This window comes from Fusarium graminearum, chromosome 1 (genome assembly GCF_000240135.3).
Source record: "Fusarium graminearum PH-1 chromosome 1, whole genome shotgun sequence".
Classification (NCBI taxonomy): domain Eukaryota; kingdom Fungi; phylum Ascomycota; class Sordariomycetes; order Hypocreales; family Nectriaceae; genus Fusarium; species Fusarium graminearum.
This window is the reverse complement of record NC_026474.1, coordinates 3,678,341-3,694,366: the sequence shown is the minus strand read 5'-3', so window position 1 is coordinate 3,694,366 and position 16,026 is coordinate 3,678,341. Positions and strand designations below refer to the sequence as shown.

Here is a 16,026-nt window from a genome sequence, read left to right as displayed (position 1 = left end):
TTGTGTTATGTGCTTCTTTCGAGTCTTTGTCTGTTGTGACAATAGCTATCATTAGATACTTCCATCTATACTTGGAACAAGAATCCCGTAACCCAACAGTGTATAGATAGACCTTCAAACTGATTCTACTCACCAAGAATGGAATAGATCTAATTATTAATAGTTTGTCATAAAAATATCAGTAGTACAAGAACCAGGAAATATCCGATGGTCCGTCTGACAAACAAGGAATGATACACAATTTGACATAGCCATACCTCGATACCTGCATGGACTATGATCATCGTGTATTCCCCAAACAAAATATGCGGTGTCCCCTTTTACCCGCTATGCGCCTCGAATGCAAGAGTTGAAAAAATTTCGCCATCCTTCAAAGTTGCGACTTTCGTTTCCCAGAATTTGCTTTTTGATTCTTCGAAATTGAAAAGATATGCGCGCGTCAACCTCCGCGACAAGATACCAATCTGTTGGAGTATGCCACCCGTTTGGTGTCAGGTTTGAACAAAGTCTCGTTATATAGATGCAGCGAGCGCTTCATCGGGTCTGAAGCTTGGAAATCTCGTCGAGCAGATCCTGGAGGTCCTGATCCGAGATCTTGTCGGCCAGTGAAGGAATCAGTGTCTTCGCCTCGTCGGCTCCTTCGCAGCACAGGGAACCTAGAAACAGGGGGTCAGCATTCTTGAGATGAAGCTGTCAGGCCATCATAACTACCATACCCAGTTGTGCGCGTTCAAACTTGGCAAGATTCTTGTGTGCGCTGAGAAGACGCTCGACAGCTTCTACGTTCTCCTTTTGCGTGAATCGCGCAAAGTTATCGAGGTAGGTGAGAGTCGAGTTCAGCATCCTATACGCAGTCAGCCTCTCTGATCGCGCTCCGGCAGTCGCAGAGGTTGTTTACTCGGTGTTGTTGACATTTCGGCGGTCGTTCTTTCGCTTGGCATGAAGGGCGTTCAAAACCAGAGCAGCTTCCGAGAGCGTGAGGGTATCGACGTCCTGGAACTCTCCGAGGTTGAGAACTGCAGTGGCTTCCTCGTTTCCAGGAGTTGGGGGCTTAGGTCGCGAGGTTCGAGGGTGATGAACCTTCTTGGGCGGCTGGGGAGCTGGTGCTTGTTGATCATCCATCGCAAAGGAGGTTTTATGTCGAGGTTGCGCTAAAGATGGGAGCTAGGAATTCTACCGCGTAGAATTCGTGTGTTCGTAGCGAGTTTGCGGGAGCTGAGGATAATCGGTAGGCGAAAGGTTCTTTGTTTAAACCGTATCTAATGGATATGAGTTGAAAGACGGGCCTAAAAGAGTCGAGAGATCGGAGGCAGATAAAGTACGTATCCCGACTTAATTAATTAGTGGGGCTACAATGCTACTGGGTTTAGGCCAGGTGCTCCCTGAGGAACCTAAAGTGAAACCTCTCAGTAGGGGCTGCTTGCTTTCGGCGATAGGTAGAAGAGTCGCGTGGCGGTCCCCTCCAGCCTCTAGGCGCAGCTTGTCTTGTCAATCAATCCATCAACCCTTATTAAATACTAGACTAGGTACTTTCACCATCAAACAGCAGCAAGGCTTGAGGGTGCTCAAACATCTTTTACGAGTTACATAATCGTTCCAGTAAGTATCTCATTTCTTCATAAAGATAAAGTGCTGACTCTGTACTTGCAGGCTCATCTCAACCCTCATCGCTCTCACCCTTGCTCTGGTTCATGGTCCCTTCTTTGATATAAATGAACGAATGAGGCTCAGGGGCACACAGACGACAAGCTAGGATACTTATGATAAACAAGACAGACGGGACATCATGTAAGAATACTACTCATCGAAAGCTTAAAGGACGCATCATTGACCATATAACAGGACTATATTTGCTCTCATTATCATCAACAAGGCTGGTGGTTTAGTTTACAACAAAAACTTCCACGAAGGCCTCAAACAGATCAGCACAAATGACTATCTAGTCCTTGCTGGAACCTTTCACGGGTAATTACCCCCTAGTCTCTGTCCAATATGACTTTGTCATTCTGCATAGGCGCACCAAAGCTCACATCGACGTCCAGTGTCCATGCAATCACCTCCCGTCTCAACCCAGTCAACAACATACCAGAAGCAACGCCTCCAGGTAGCAGACCAGAACCACCATCAGGTCTGGAAGTGCTAGAGACAGAAAACTTTCGCATGCAGTGCTTCACCACCATGACAGGCACAAAGTTTCTCCTCTTCACCGACACAACACAGGCAAACGTTGATGTCACCATCCGAAAGATCTACGATCTCTACTCGGATTATGTCATGAAGAACCCCTTTTACTCTCTAGAAATGCCTATCCGCTGCGACATCTTTGACCGGAAACTACTATCATACATCAGGGAGATCAACAACAGATAGATTGATGTTTTATAGATTATGGAGTAGTTGGGAAACGCATACATGTATCGTAATGGCTTTAATCTTCTTATCATCTAAAACCCTCTGCCCTGTGTCTATTGTACAGTTGCTGCAATGTTGACAAAGCGGAACCATAATCTATTATGAGATGTCCATCTTGTCTCCGTCACCCTTCTTGTCCTTATCTTGGTCCTTGCTGCTTGATCCCTGGCCCTCATCTTCCTCCTTGACGTCACCCAGAGAGGCCTTCTTGGCTGCCTCCTCCTCTTCGCGAGCGGCCTTTTCCTGTCGAGCCTTCTCCTCTTCCATACTCATACGTAGGGCAAGAGCAAGCTCGGGCTCCATCGCAGGATCGAAACCGAACTCGAACTCGTCGTTGCCACCGCCTGCACCTCCAGCTCCGCCAGATCCACCAGCGTTCTCGCCCAAAAGAATGGGGGAAGAGACGAGTTGGTCACTGAGTAGCTTACTACTAGGAGGAATGACCACCAAGTGACAGCCTTCGTTGGTCTTGACCGTATCGATGAACAGTTGCAGCTTATTCTTGGTGCTGTCGTCGTCGAGATCGCCGAACAAAACAAAGTCAACTGAGATGTTGGCCTTCTTCATCTTCTTGGCGAGTGTGGTAAGCTCCTTCTCTGATTCCTCGACAGGAGAGCAGACGAAGACTATTATTCGTTGACGTTGGGATCGGTTCTGTCGGTGCTTCAAGGCAAGCTAAGAAAGTATTAACACATGTGCGAGCTTGCTGAGAAGCGTATGCGACTTACGGTAGCCACCTGGATACCTGTCTTCAGATGGGAAGAGCCACCAATCTTCTTCTTCGTTCGATGCAGGCCCTCGAGGATCTTGCCCTGCTCAGTGGTGAGGGTCACCAACACCTCGGGTCCCTTGCCACCCATACTCATCAATCCGACAGATGACTCGGGGTTTCCTTGTGTGATAGACTGGAAAGTGATGTTGACGGCATCCACTTGCGAATCGAATCGGGTTGGTTGGTAGTCGCCATTTCTGCTGCTTTCGCTGTTGTCAACGACAACCATAACCGCCTCGAGAACCATAATGGGCGTTTTGTTTTTGTTCTACAATGAATAATGTTTTCGTTTATAGTTGTCGAGAGTTGAGAGACGAATGTGCGGGTAGAAATGTACAGGTGTTAGTTGATGTCGAGCTTCAGTTGGAGGTGAGAAGGCTAGAAGCAAGTGAAGCTCCCAGTGTCGTAAGGCAGTTCAGCCTGGCGGAGTGCAGCTGTATGGCTCAAAGGTAGAGCTACTTGGTTGCTGCGGAGATATGTGTGCAGAATCGAGTAGCTCTACCTGGCAAGTAGGCCCCTACCAAATGCTTGCGTCAGGGAAGCTAAGACAGATTACCTAATGCTGGGATCCACATACTTTGTTTACTTCCCGCAACTCCACCTCTAAACCAACGCGCCTGGGGTAGACAATTGCAACTTTAGACGTTCCGCACTTCTTGATTATTATCACCACCAAGTAAACAACTGCACAGTAAATACACACAACACAATGGCTCCTACACGACCAAGAACAAGATCCTCGGGAGGCTCCCCTTCTTTTTCCAAGAACGCTGCAGCCGAATTAGTTCCTCTACGATCTGGAAGCCCTACAGCGCACCCACCAAGTCCCATCAAAAAGCGAACAGCCGGTACCATCACGATGCAACAAAAGCAGGCCATGATCGACAATATGCAACTAGAGAGTATGAAAATACCGAACAATGAAAACGTCACGCGACTAACCATTATTCAGTCACCGAACGCGCTCGTCGACTGAGGGCTCAATACAATTATATGGCCACAACCGCGCGCTCACGTATCGAAATGCGACTTAACAGAATTCCTATCTCAATGAGGAATGTGAAGATGGGAGACTTGTTGCAAAAGTACATGGACCAAGAGAGACAACGAGCTGCAAGATCAGCAGCTATAAAGAAGCCCCCAACAACAGCACGAATTACAAGCCCAGTGAAACAGGCCCAGCACAGCGCGTACAACTTCAAGTCTTCGGCGCGTGTAAACAAGCGCATGAGGTTTGTGCACATTCTGTATTTCCAAGACAATTGCTAATAAACTCAAAGTGATGCTATCTCAGGAGATAAGGAGAACGAAATCGAGCACAACGAAAATGCCAAAAAGAAGGTCCGAGGTGTACCAAATGGAGATGTGTCTCAAATTCGACCTGCACTGGTTCTTTCACCAACTTCATCAAACTCGCGAATGACAAACCGACCAGTTTCCCCTATCAAATCTGGCATTGCGCGACCTGCTTCGCCATTGAAGAACCCTTCACAATCTCGTTCGGCTGCTGCTGCGAACATGCTCTCAAGTATGGTGGAAAAGGCAAAGGCCTCACGAGGCGGCATAGCACGAAAGGTCACCACATCCTCAAACGTAAGCACACATTCCAGCAGCACTGCTGTAGTGAGGAACAAGAAAGGCCCCGCGAACCCAACTTCTCGGCCCCCAGTCTCGCGACCAGCCACACGGACAGGACGCAGGTCTATTGCCAACAGTGATACAAGCGAGGCCAGCAACGGAACAGTGATAAGAAAGGGGGGGCCAGCGAAGAAGAGGGCCTCAGCTTCCCGCAAGGGGGCTGCAGGATCAGTGCGCAAGACAACAGCAGGAAAAGCCAACACTTCAACTGCAAGCACAGGCACAGGACGAGTGTTGCGGAAACGGGCATAGAATAGACCGTGATGAAAGCGCATGAGACTTTGTTTGGTGTATTGGTCGTTTTTTTATCTTGGTACATGGTATGGCGTTCAAGGACTAGGCGAGTAGTGATGCATGGGAAAGCAAGCTCCAGGTTATGTTACGATGTTGTTTTGAAACAGCATGCGCCTATAAAAGAAGAGCGCAGGTTTTCATGAACAAGCACCCTTAGGCTATTTTTAAATAAGGAATGCCTTTTGGTATATATTCCCGCCCATTCTATGCGGGAGCAGCCTTCTTCTTCTTCTTATCCTCGACAAGTTCGATGTGATCCTTGGGTATATGCTTGTACTTCTCAAGTAGAAACTCCTCCAGCTCAATGCTGACATCACCCTGTACGACAATCTCGTCTCCGCCACCAGGAAGCTTGGTGACTGAAGCACCAGTAGCAAATTTCTTTCCGAGATCCTTGGCGACCTGCGATGGTGGTGAGTATTGCAGTTCTCTAGCCACGAAACGAGGTTCGTAGTGGACTTACCTTCTTGAGTTCCAGGTCAAATGCCTCCAATCCTATCACAGCGGTGACAAACTTCTTCTTGTTTCGCTCGATACGCTTGATCGTGATCATGCTCTTAGCCAGCATATCAGCGTGCTTTGCTTCGGCAGCTTCGGCCTTTGCGGTCTTCTTCTGTGCATCCTTCGCGGCTCGTTTCTGGGCTTCGACGGATAGCGATGCGGTAGCGGCTTCAAGGGCCTCTGTAGATGAGTTGAGGATTATTACATGTCCATAAAGATCAAGCAACCTCCATAGTCACGTACCTGGTGACCAGATGCGGCTGTACAGCTCTGCTTCGTTCTTCTCTAGCCATTCTTGGCATTTCTTGACGGTTCCGCCATACTCGCAGTACTACTTGGGGGGTTATTCAGTTGGAAGGGTTCTCTCGGAATTGATTTGTAAAGGGGTCGTTACCTCTGGGGGCAGAGTGCAGACTATAAGGAGACACAGTTAGATATGTTTCGACTCTCATTTTCGCATCATGACTTGGGGAAGTGAACTCACCTCCACAGTAAGTGACATGACGGCTCTGGGGCTCGCCCTCGGGTTGTTCCACGTCGGCCATGGATATTCAAAGTTGTCTGTTGTCCTTGGATCGATATTGGATAGAACTTGCGGCCAAAAAAAAGCGTGTCTTGTTTAAATGATACGCGTTGCTTGTGATACCTGGATTTGAACCTATGGCGGGGTAAATTTCAATGGAGGGGCACTTCTCCTAACGTAACTGGGCTCGAGCCTTGCTCGCCAAAACGTACCTCTCAGAGACGAGGCGACCAGGCCCGGTCAGAGCTTCAAGCCTGAGGCAGGTCGCACTAACAATTTCGAGCTTCATTTTCCATCAGCCACCCTAGAGTTGAACAAAAAGAATTTCATTTAATGGTTTCGATCGTTTGGAATTAACAATTCACACGTTTCGCATTGCTTTGGAATTACTCGAACAGTCTTTTCATCTTCGCATCATCACTAGCCGTTGTTGCAATTGTCCTGTGTTCTGTCCTTCTTAATCAATGGTTGTTCATCACTACATGGTGGACACTTGTCATCGGCAATGAATTGACAACTATCTCTCATCAAACGACAAGAGGTTGGGTTACAATCCGGGAATGTCTTATTCTCCGAAAGCACAAACTCCGCAGACCGTCGAGTTTATCCGCGCTTAATCTTCAATCCCTGTAGCATGTTGAGATTTGCCTATGCAACACGACGTGACGAAAATGACCAACGACAGATTGGTGACGCCGACTTGGGTAACATTAGAACGATGCGCGCGTTTGCAACCTGACGGATTAATTGCTTCTTCTAGACCCACGGACAAGATCCAGACTTCCATGGGTTAGGATCATCAACCTCTTCTTTTGATCTTCATGTCAAGCCACGATGAACTACGTCACACCTCTCACCGATAATGACGACCGTTGCAGAACGTTTGATGTCTGGTCCCGGATCACCAATGTCAGGCAACGGTGGATTACATTCGGCGCCTTTCCCATCTCTAGACGTTTGATCGATCAAGTAATGGTCTTCCAAAGTGGTCGCAATCAGTTCAGCATGAACAATTGATGGCCAGTGAAATATCGAAATGAACCATGAATTGAATAAACGACATGCGATAAGTTCGGAAACCGCCCCTTTGGGTCGGCTCTGTTGCACAACTTGTCTCAATCAAGCGACCTCATGGCCTCTCTCTTCATGCGTTCAGGCAGCGCCATCACAAAGGTGATGCTACATTCGACGATGTACAAACAATGACAAGGGACAGTTAGCCGCCCAGGAAACAAACCCCATCATTTATTGGCTCTATAGGGTGGTGGCCTGGCCAATGGTCTCTCACGCCTGTCACAGTCATCACAGCTTTCGCGCGCGCAACAGGTTCTACCCCTGTCAATCGCTGTCAACCAAAAATAGAAGTCCACGATCTTTCACCTTATTGGTTCTTTAGGGTTATTAGCTGTTCGGTAGCGGGGGTCAACCGACTTAGCGACCTGGAATCGATGCCACCCTGATGCAACCTCTTCTCGTCTTGTATACCGCCAACACAGACCTTACATTGCTCTCGCAGCCTTATGTGCCAGTCAGCTTCTTCAACGCGACATTGGCGCTCTTGATGGCCCCCGCCTCCGCCACACATGATTCAATGGATGTCTGCCGATGCATTGGCCCACCTGAGCTACAGTACGGTGGCCGACGTGCTACTGCAAGTGCAGTGCGTGCCGCCCAACCCAACTCGTTATGAGCCCACACTTTGGATAGCCGCTCCAGCGAGCCTTGACGATCCCGGGCCAGACTAGTCTAGCCTTCGGGCTTTAAGACTTTGACACTCCCCGGCCAGAAGCCTGGCCTTCTTCTTCTGCATTCTCTTCTTACCGTCTTCAGCCTTCCGTGCTGTATCACTTCGCCGATCCGTATAGAGCCTCGTTGACCGAAGCATCCTGTCGTTTTACACAACTTAATATTGACGCAGGCCGTCCCCCATTATTCACACTAACAAGTAATATAACCAGCCTGTTTGTTGCGTTAAGCCCTTGGGCTATTATCAGATATCAGGAATAACTGATATATATATACGCAACATGGCCGACACACAAAATCGATACTACCCCCTGGACTCTTCCCTGGCTCGGAAGCACAGGGGGAGACTTAATCCCATAATCGAGGAGGATAGTGACGATGGCATGGCCCAGCACGGAGGTCGCAGGCTAAGACGAACCGGCAATGCTCAACTCAAGATCGAGGCTTGGTTGACACCGATGAGCGATCACTTCCCGACACCAAGGGGAATGCATTACCTCTCCGCCCCAGTTCTACCATCTTCACCCTCAGCTGACTCGGCCACCGACACTTCACCAACAACCTCCAGCAATCCCTGGAACCGCCAGAGTGTTGCCACCGAGGCTACCGAGTTTGAGGATCTCTACGATGTGACGGATGATGAGGATGATATGGTCAGGAGGAGGGCGTCTGCTAAGTCGAGGCAGGCCCCGACAAAGCAGCCCACTCCGCTTGTCATCCCAGCAACCCGCGACAATACTGTCGAGTCGTGGTCTGCTGTGGACAACATGAAGAAGTCACTGACTTCACCAGTCCCTTTGACCCCATCCGTCAAACTCACCATGTCGCCCGCTCAGATGGAGTTCATGCACGAACAACATGCCGCACCAACACCGACAATGTCAGCACCTCCGTCCCTGGATGGCAGCTTGACTTCTGAGCAGCTCGCGGCAATGAGCGCACCACCCACGCCCATCATTGGTAATGAGGAATCAGTTACGGATGATGCTTGGGCTGGCGTTCAGCTCCAGCCTGGTGCCCTGGCCACCCTTCAAGCCCTTGCAAGCGGCGAGGAGAACCCTCATGAGCAACCATCTCAGGTTCTTGAGGTTCACGAGCAACAGCCTGTACACCAAATTATGGAGATGCGACAACAACCACTGCGACTCATCACCAGTTTTCAGCCGCAGTCCGCTATCAACAGGGCTTTCTCTCCCAACACCAACCGCCAATCTCTGGCCGACTTGACCAAGCTTGATATCCCCTCTCCAGGCGGATTTTTCTCTGGCCTGTCTCCACGAACCCGCAACACATGGCACATGCCCTCCAAGTCTCCTGAGGACATGGCACCGCCTACATCGACCACTGCCGAGCAGTTCTACCGATGCCCCTGGAACGCGGATGCGTCTGTCCCTTCTGTTCCAAAGCGCAAGGACTTCGTCGAGGATTTTTACCGTAACGTCAGATTCACTCCCGCTCCTACCGAGCCCATCGTTGAACAGGTAGTTGAACTCAAGGAGGAGGATGACTTCTCAGATGATATGCCCACTGCTCGCCCCGTTTTTGAGCACAAGACCGCTCCTTCCACCGTGGAGTCTGTCGAAGCTCCTGCTTCTCCTCAAGCTGAAGACGCTCCCACTGAGATTGTCGTCGATTACGATCCCGACTATGCTCGCAAGCAGCAGAAGGAGGCACTCTCTCACTTTGATCGCACTGAGCTCTGGCTCATGGCTCAACGGTCCTACCTTCGCGGTGTCCAGGACGACACTTCTGAGGATGATGGTGGTCTCAACACTATTGCTGAGGAGGCCGAGGACGAGGCTGAGCCCTCCATGATCCAGAGCGCACTCCCTCCCCTCAAGGTCCAGCCTGAGCAATCCATTGCTCCCCTCAAGAAGAGTGTTCGCTTTTCCAACCTGGTCTCTACATCCGATCACCCCAAGCGTCTGCCTTCCATGCTCGTCCGCCGCGAATCTGCTTACTACCGAGCATTCCAAGACTACATCATTCGTATCCAGCGTCAAGATGTGTTTGTTCACCAGCTCGCTCGCTTTGAGGCCATCCAGGCCCAGCGTGTTTCTCTTCGAGAATCCCACCGCAACCAGCTTCTCGGCAAGTACCAGCTCAGTGTCGTTCCCCAATCCGCCAAGAAGCGACTCAGTGCCAACGTTGCTCGCGGTGATGATACCATCATTGACGACCCCGAGAAGCTCCGACATGAGAAGGAGGTTGAGGCCATGAACCAGATGACCGTTGCTGCTTGGCACGTTGCCGCTATGAAGATGCTCAATGGTGGCCGCCTGATTTCTGCCCCAGTGACCAAGAGACTTGCTCGTCTCTCTCGCGCTGCTCCCAACAAGAGCGGTGTTGTCCGCGAGCGCGCCAGAGTTCTCGATCTCGGTGGACAGACTACCTGCGACTGGGCGTGGCACTGCGCGCTCCAATACCCCAACACCAAGGTTTACACCGTCACCACCAAGTCTATTCGTCAACTCTCCAACTGTAACGTCCGCGGTCCTCCCAACCACCGTCAAGTCGCCGTTGAGAAGTTCTCCCGTCTTCCCTTTGCAGACGACCAGTTTGATCTCATTTCTGCTCGAGAGCTTCACAGCATCCTCAAGCTCTTTGGCGAGAACGGCGAAGATGAGTGGGACACTTGCCTCAAGGAGTGCATGCGTGTCCTCAAGCCTGGTGGCTACCTCGACTTTTCTCTTCTCGACTCCGACATCATCAACGCTGGTCCCGTCGGACTGGCCAAGAGCGTCGAGTTCGGTTTTGCTCTCAAGACTCTGGGATATGATCCCAACCCCACCAAGCTCTGGCTTGCCCGTCTAGCCCGCGCCGGCTTCCAAGACACTCGTCGCATCTGGATGTGTCTCCCAATGGGTGCCAGGCGAAGCATGTACAAGCCCCCCACTCCCCCCATGAAGGACAGCCCCGATGGACAGGACGTCAAGACCTGTCAGATGGACGCCATGGTGATGGGAAGCAGTGACGATATTGCCAGTGCTTGCAGTATTGCTGGCGGCTGGAACTGGGAGCGATGGCTCCTCCGCTGTGAGATGGAGAAGGTTGCTGGTGAGCTGCGACTCGCCGATACCACCACTACTGGAACTGCCATGGAAGAGGCTGGCAAATGTCTGGACGGTGTTGCCGCTGTATTCGAGGAAGGCCGAAACTGTAAGTCCGGCTTCCGAATGCTCAACGGCTATGCCCAGAAGCCCAAGGCTGGTACTGAGACCATCAAGATTGCTCTCCGCGAGTGATTTGTGATGTATAAAGAAGTATTTTTCCTTTGTCATTATGCGCACGAAATATTTCACACATATAGATGAAATCTTGCTTTTGGGATTCGTATATACGAAAAGATACATAACATTAAGTATGAAGGGATGACGGGATGCGTGAACGCCGCTTTCACGCATGTATAATGGGTATCGGGTTAGGTTGCATGTGTTTGGCGAATGGGGTTTGTCCATGTTGTGTACTTACAGATACCATTGTAAATAGTGCAGAACGTGAAGTTCTGGTTTCCCTTGACGGGATAAATTTCCTTTGTATGAAATATCTACCTATTCAATCAAGATTCGTCAGGAGTGCGTGACTGTGGCTGGTGATGAAAGTTACTAGGCAAGTATAAGACCAGGGTCGTACCATGCCTGACTTGTATATACATTTATTTGACTAGCACTTAATTAACTGACAAGAAAGACTCAAATACTTCATATAAGAGATTGTAAAAATATCATCCTCCAAAAATGAATTGATGAGTTTTGGCAGGTATCTCATGTCTTCTGTATCGTAAAGCAAGAGCGATTGGATGAATGTTGATTCTAAAACGGGAAAGGTCAGGCGGGCAAAACGAGGGGACCCACATAGCCGACAGCTTCAATCGCAGCTCCATCACCATCATTGACGACTACACGGACGCCTAGGAAAAAAGTATCACCACCTACGTCGACATCCCACTTCGGTTCGATTTGTCCACGCTCGCTCCGAATACATAAGTCTTACAATGTCGAACAACAACTGGCAAGAGGAGGCCATGCGCCGTCTCCGACAGATGCAGCAGGCCCGAGGTGGTGGAGGAGGAGGCCCTCAGATGCCCCGAGCAGCCGGTGGCGCCCTTGCTGGTGGTCTTTTGCTTGCCGGTGGTGCTCTGTTCCTGTCTAACTCGCTTTTCAACGTCGATGGTGGTCAACGAGCCATCAAGTACCAGAGATTAACTGGTGTCAGCAAGGAAATCTACAACGAAGGTACGAGGACATTCATGTCGGACGATCCGGCTCAGACAGATGCTGACTTGGGAAAATTACAGGAACACACATCAATATTCCTTGGTTTGAGACTCCTATTGTGTACGATGTCCGAGCGAAGCCACGCAACGTTGCGTCCTTGACTGGCACCAAGGATTTGCAGATGGTCAACATCACCTGCCGTGTGCTTTCCCGCCCTCAGATCGATGCTCTGCCCCAGATCTACCGAACACTAGGCACCGACTACGATGAGCGTGTGTTGCCTTCTATTGTTAACGAGGTTCTCAAGAGTGTTGTTGCCCAGTTCAATGCCAGTCAGCTCATCACACAGCGAGAGAACGTCGCTAGACTGGTGCGAGAGAACCTTGCTCGACGAGCTGCCCGATTCAACATTCTTCTGGACGATGTCTCTCTAACTGTATGTTCTAATCACGCAAACCTAACATGAATTTGTAACTAATTTGTGACAGCACCTTGCCTTCTCTCCCGAATTCACAGCCGCCGTTGAGGCCAAGCAGGTTGCCCAGCAAGAGGCCCAGCGAGCTGCCTTCGTTGTCGACAAGGCAAGACAGGAGAAGCAGGCCATGGTTGTCAAGGCACAGGGTGAGGCCCGCTCTGCCGAACTGATTGGTGAGGCCATCAAGAAGAACAAGGCCTACCTGGAGCTCAAGAAGATCGAGAACGCTCGACTGATCGCTGCTCAGCTTCAGGAGGCTGGCTCCAAGAACAGGCTGATGCTTGATTCCGAGGGTCTGGGTCTCAACGTTTTCGACAAAAACGATAAGAGCTAGGCGAATGATTGATGAGAGAGCCGCGGAAGATGAAAAGAGGTGTCTATTAGGTTTAATGTAACTCTCCACTGTATGTCTAACTACCAAAAGGGTTGTACTATTATGAATAATGAGGTAGTGAAAGCAAACTACCTATTCTGCTCTGCTGTAAATGACCATGCTTGGAATATTTAACTTGTGAGTTTTCCATAGTGAGTGAAGGGCGGTACAACTTTAATGGCAATTTTGCCTTCAGATAGCATTATTTTGTTAATATCACTGAGTAACTTAAGAAGGCTTGGGCTCCGGTTGGAAGTAAAAATAAAAATAAAAAATAGATGAATATGTAAATACCTACCTACCTACCTACCTACCTAGTACCTATGTTAATAGAAGTCATAAGATGAAAAAGCACCAATAATACATGAAGGTATCCAGGCAGTCGCGACAACCACCATTCAGTGCCAAGGTGGCCCCTCCTTCCGTGAATGTTAGCCTGTAACCCCACCATCAATCCCAGCTCAGTCAGCCCAACAGCGTCCAGCATTCGACTTTCCCATCAGCCTCGCATACTCGAAACATACACGACAGTCCTGTTCGCTCTTCTTCGCGAACTTCAATAAGACATAAAAAAATAACAGACCCGAACACTACACCACAACCGCAAACATGTTGATCAAGTACGTCACCGAAACTTCGACGTCATGCAGGCACGCAGCTAACTTTGCGATTCAACAGGGTCCGAACATTGACCGGCAAGGAGATCGAGCTCGATATTGAGTCGGATTACAAGGTAATATTGAACAGGCGCTTCGTAATTGGAGTGGACGAGGTAAAAGGGCTTGTGCTGACTGCTTTTAGGTCTCCCAGATCAAGGAGAAGGTCGAGGAGAAGGAGGGTATCCCGCCTGTTCAGCAGCGACTCATCCATGGCGGCAAGCAAATGTACGTTACACACACCCACTCGCAAATTTCCACCAGCTTACTGACATACTTTGTTTAGGACCGACGACAAGACCGCCGCCGAATACAACCTCGTTGCTGGAGACACTCTGCATCTCGTCCTCGCCCTTAGAGGTGGACGATGGCTATCATAAATAGTATCTAACGATATTCTGGACTGTCGGGGCACATTCTAGTTCCCAACCCCGGGGCGCTCGGAGGTTCGGGAATCATATATACCAAGGAAGGACGCATGAACACACGCAATATACGACAGCTGTAGAATCAGAAGAGTCGAGTGTTGAGTCAGATGGGTGCTAAAGATGCGCAGAACGCTCCTGCTAGGAATCGACATTACTTAGAAGACAAACACAAGATGGGAATACCATAAAACAATTGATTGGTTGTCATTCAAGTTCTATGAAGCCTCACTATGCTTGTGTTTTCCGCTACCATCACTACACATAAATCGTCTGCTAAGACGAACACGTTCTATACCCTGTCTAGCTCACATGGATGGACTGGAAAATCATAGTCCTATTTGCATTGTTGTGCTAATCCTCGAATTTGTTTTTTACCCTTTGAAATCACCTGCTGTAGTTCGTACGCCTGCCAGTAATGCATGTAACGAAGATGAATAATAGTCTGTCGCTCGAAAAACGCCCCAGTATACCACTGCTAACGCGTTTGAAAATGAAACCGAAGAAGAAGAAGAAAAAATGTCACTCTGGGATTTATGCTCGTCTCTTGGGCTTGTGGAAGATACCAGTGCCCTTGCGCTTCCGCGGGTTGACGGCAGAAAAAGGTCGTGCGACAGGGGCGGGTGGAGATGAAGACGGGCCAGGCTCAGGTGAAGAGGATAGGACTGTCTGTTCAGGGCTAAGGGATCTTTTTTCCTGTTTGACTGGCCGGGATGCCCGAGGCTGCGAGGGTGTTGTAGCGGCCTTAGGTTGAGGGCCTTTATAACTGTTGGACAGGAGACCAGATCGCTTGACATTGGTTGCCGGTTTGCTTGGACCAGGAGCCGGCCTCCTTGGAGCGGATGAAGATGGCCGGGAAGCAACCTTTCGAGGAGGTGAAGGGTCGTCGTCAAACAAATCGTCGCCACCACCGTTGTCATCATCCGAGTCCAGGTCCGAGATGTATTGCGCTCGCTCCTCGTGAGCTGCGACTACATCAGACGGTGTCGGCTTAGAAGGAGCCCGAATTGCTGGCTGAGACGCTCTCTGGTAGTCATTAACCATAGCGATAGGGGCTTTTCGAAGTTTCGTAATGGCGTTTGATGCCTGCGTCGGCCTCGACAATTTGCCATGAATGCTGGCAATTTCCTTTGTCTCCCTTCGCACCTTGCGCATAACGCTAGCGCCGTTATTGGTCTTTGTGCGACTGCCCCTTGTAAAGGCGAGTGTGCTACCGTTGGAGTCTCGCGGGGCCCCCCATGGTTTCTTTGTTCCGACCCTGCCTCCTTGGGGCAGTAGCCTCCTATCCTCGATAATCGTGGTTTTGTGTTTGGCCTGCTGGAGGCCAAGCAAGTCGTTTCTGAGCTTGGCCTCGCTCTCATCAAGAGCTTTCTGGTGGGCTGCTTTGTACTTATCGTAGACTCGATACCATTGCGTTGGGTCCGGAGGCTTGAAAGCCTTTTGTTTGAGTTCCATTGGGAAATGTTGCTTGATAAGCTTGAGCCATACCTCGCCGGTCTCGCCTTGGATTTGCGGAGAGTTGATTTCGATTTTGCGTAGTAGCTTGGGGTTGTCGATCTTGAGGAGGAGGGTGCGGACGGTTTTATAGAGGAGGAAGTCGCCGACGCTGTCGACTGAGCGGATGTTCTTTATACATGCCGCGATGGCAAGCTCGGCGAGAGACTTGACTGGCATGTTGAGGTTGAGTGCAAGAGATTATGTGTATGGGGGTTCGGTTCGATTGCTCGTTTTGACTTCTGATAATGTTATAAATGACGGTTGTGTCACGTTGCTGAAGGGTTGTCGCGAGAGTGTTCGAGGATAGTAGGTAGTAGTAACGTATGGATCAAGGACCGAGTTGTGAGAGAAAGGAGGGTGATTAAATGCAGAAACTGGCATAATGGTTTGTAAGCATCGTTGTACGTGTTATCAACGCATTGCTAATGTGGGATCTGGTTAGGATTCTTTGTTAATACGTGTTGTCAGAAGTAAGGGAAGGAAAGTTGTTGGAAGCT

General features: G+C 49.8%; 9 protein-coding genes across 9 annotated transcripts; 5 read left to right on the top strand and 4 right to left on the bottom strand.

The window, feature by feature from the left end:
* Window positions 1–534: 534 nt before the first annotated feature.
* FGSG_01125 (uncharacterized protein) lies at window positions 535–1,122 on the bottom strand (the record flags this gene model as incomplete). The annotated part of the gene is made up of 3 exons (XM_011318590.1): window positions 535–656; window positions 717–844; window positions 899–1,122. The coding sequence occupies 3 exons, from the start codon at window positions 1,120–1,122 to the stop codon at window positions 535–537; spliced, it is 474 nt and encodes a 157-aa protein (XP_011316892.1).
* An 870-nt stretch (window positions 1,123–1,992) lies between these two features.
* Window positions 1,993–2,370, top strand: FGSG_01124 (uncharacterized protein; the record flags this gene model as incomplete). Its single annotated transcript, XM_011318589.1, has 1 exon — window positions 1,993–2,370. The coding sequence occupies one exon, from the start codon at window positions 1,993–1,995 to the stop codon at window positions 2,368–2,370; it is 378 nt and encodes a 125-aa protein (XP_011316891.1).
* A 44-nt stretch (window positions 2,371–2,414) lies between these two features.
* Window positions 2,415–3,539, bottom strand: FGSG_01123 (uncharacterized protein). Its single transcript, XM_011318588.1, has 2 exons — window positions 3,141–3,539; window positions 2,415–3,087 (listed from the first exon to the last, which is right to left on the bottom strand). The coding sequence occupies exons 1-2, from the start codon at window positions 3,429–3,431 to the stop codon at window positions 2,512–2,514; spliced, it is 867 nt and encodes a 288-aa protein (XP_011316890.1). The 5' UTR covers window positions 3,432–3,539; the 3' UTR covers window positions 2,415–2,511.
* A 301-nt stretch (window positions 3,540–3,840) lies between these two features.
* FGSG_01122 (uncharacterized protein) lies at window positions 3,841–5,287 on the top strand. Its single transcript, XM_011318587.1, has 3 exons — window positions 3,841–4,086; window positions 4,137–4,416; window positions 4,465–5,287. Exons 1-3 carry the CDS (start codon window positions 3,894–3,896, stop codon window positions 5,072–5,074), a joined length of 1,083 nt encoding a protein of 360 aa, XP_011316889.1. The 5' UTR covers window positions 3,841–3,893; the 3' UTR covers window positions 5,075–5,287.
* FGSG_01121 (uncharacterized protein) lies at window positions 5,283–6,197 on the bottom strand. Its single transcript, XM_011318586.1, has 5 exons — window positions 6,102–6,197; window positions 6,012–6,031; window positions 5,861–5,948; window positions 5,580–5,797; window positions 5,283–5,518 (listed from the first exon to the last, which is right to left on the bottom strand). The coding sequence occupies exons 1-5, from the start codon at window positions 6,160–6,162 to the stop codon at window positions 5,321–5,323; spliced, it is 585 nt and encodes a 194-aa protein (XP_011316888.1). The 5' UTR covers window positions 6,163–6,197; the 3' UTR covers window positions 5,283–5,320.
* A 1,970-nt stretch (window positions 6,198–8,167) lies between these two features.
* On the top strand, window positions 8,168–11,131 carry FGSG_01120 (uncharacterized protein; the record flags this gene model as incomplete). The annotated part of the gene is made up of 1 exon (XM_011318585.1): window positions 8,168–11,131. The coding sequence occupies one exon, from the start codon at window positions 8,168–8,170 to the stop codon at window positions 11,129–11,131; it is 2,964 nt and encodes a 987-aa protein (XP_011316887.1).
* Window positions 11,132–11,790: 659 nt separating this feature from the next.
* On the top strand, window positions 11,791–13,060 carry FGSG_01119 (prohibitin-2). Its single transcript, XM_011318584.1, has 3 exons — window positions 11,791–12,121; window positions 12,184–12,539; window positions 12,592–13,060. Exons 1-3 carry the CDS (start codon window positions 11,881–11,883, stop codon window positions 12,910–12,912), a joined length of 918 nt encoding a protein of 305 aa, XP_011316886.1. The 5' UTR covers window positions 11,791–11,880; the 3' UTR covers window positions 12,913–13,060.
* A 337-nt stretch (window positions 13,061–13,397) lies between these two features.
* FGSG_01118 (uncharacterized protein) lies at window positions 13,398–14,240 on the top strand. Its single transcript, XM_011318583.1, has 4 exons — window positions 13,398–13,571; window positions 13,630–13,684; window positions 13,753–13,835; window positions 13,894–14,240. Exons 1-4 carry the CDS (start codon window positions 13,561–13,563, stop codon window positions 13,985–13,987), a joined length of 243 nt encoding a protein of 80 aa, XP_011316885.1. The 5' UTR covers window positions 13,398–13,560; the 3' UTR covers window positions 13,988–14,240.
* A 326-nt stretch (window positions 14,241–14,566) lies between these two features.
* On the bottom strand, window positions 14,567–15,706 carry FGSG_01117 (uncharacterized protein; the record flags this gene model as incomplete). Its single annotated transcript, XM_011318582.1, has 1 exon — window positions 14,567–15,706. The coding sequence occupies one exon, from the start codon at window positions 15,704–15,706 to the stop codon at window positions 14,567–14,569; it is 1,140 nt and encodes a 379-aa protein (XP_011316884.1).
* Between the last annotated feature and the right edge of the window lie 320 nt (window positions 15,707–16,026).

What these genes read in the sequence shown, in the direction of transcription:
- FGSG_01123 (XM_011318588.1), bottom strand. Translation starts at nt 3,431, where the DNA reads ATGGTTCTCGAGGCGGTTATGGTTGTCGTTGACAACAGCGAAAGCAGC. An exon ending in CAGGTATCCAGGTGGCTACC is followed by an intron (nt 3,088 to 3,140) that starts GTAAGTCGCATA and finishes ATACTTTCTTAG; the next exon opens with CTTGCCTTGAAGCACCGACA.
- FGSG_01122 (XM_011318587.1), top strand. Translation starts at nt 3,894, where the DNA reads ATGGCTCCTACACGACCAAGAACAAGATCCTCGGGAGGCTCCCCTTCT. An exon ending in CGACAATATGCAACTAGAGA is followed by an intron (nt 4,087 to 4,136) that starts GTATGAAAATAC and finishes ACCATTATTCAG; the next exon opens with TCACCGAACGCGCTCGTCGA. An exon ending in CGTGTAAACAAGCGCATGAG is followed by an intron (nt 4,417 to 4,464) that starts GTTTGTGCACAT and finishes ATAAACTCAAAG; the next exon opens with TGATGCTATCTCAGGAGATA.
- FGSG_01121 (XM_011318586.1), bottom strand. Translation starts at nt 6,162, where the DNA reads ATGGCCGACGTGGAACAACCCGAGGGCGAGCCCCAGAGCCGTCATGTC. An exon ending in TCATGTCACTTACTGTGGAG is followed by an intron (nt 6,032 to 6,101) that starts GTGAGTTCACTT and finishes GTCTCCTTATAG; the next exon opens with TCTGCACTCTGCCCCCAGAG. An exon ending in TCTGCACTCTGCCCCCAGAG is followed by an intron (nt 5,949 to 6,011) that starts GTAACGACCCCT and finishes CCCCCCAAGTAG; the next exon opens with TACTGCGAGTATGGCGGAAC.
- FGSG_01119 (XM_011318584.1), top strand. Translation starts at nt 11,881, where the DNA reads ATGTCGAACAACAACTGGCAAGAGGAGGCCATGCGCCGTCTCCGACAG. An exon ending in CAAGGAAATCTACAACGAAG is followed by an intron (nt 12,122 to 12,183) that starts GTACGAGGACAT and finishes GGAAAATTACAG; the next exon opens with GAACACACATCAATATTCCT. An exon ending in TGGACGATGTCTCTCTAACT is followed by an intron (nt 12,540 to 12,591) that starts GTATGTTCTAAT and finishes AATTTGTGACAG; the next exon opens with CACCTTGCCTTCTCTCCCGA.
- FGSG_01118 (XM_011318583.1), top strand. An exon ending in ATATTGAGTCGGATTACAAG is followed by an intron (nt 13,685 to 13,752) that starts GTAATATTGAAC and finishes GACTGCTTTTAG; the next exon opens with GTCTCCCAGATCAAGGAGAA. An exon ending in ATCCATGGCGGCAAGCAAAT is followed by an intron (nt 13,836 to 13,893) that starts GTACGTTACACA and finishes TACTTTGTTTAG; the next exon opens with GACCGACGACAAGACCGCCG.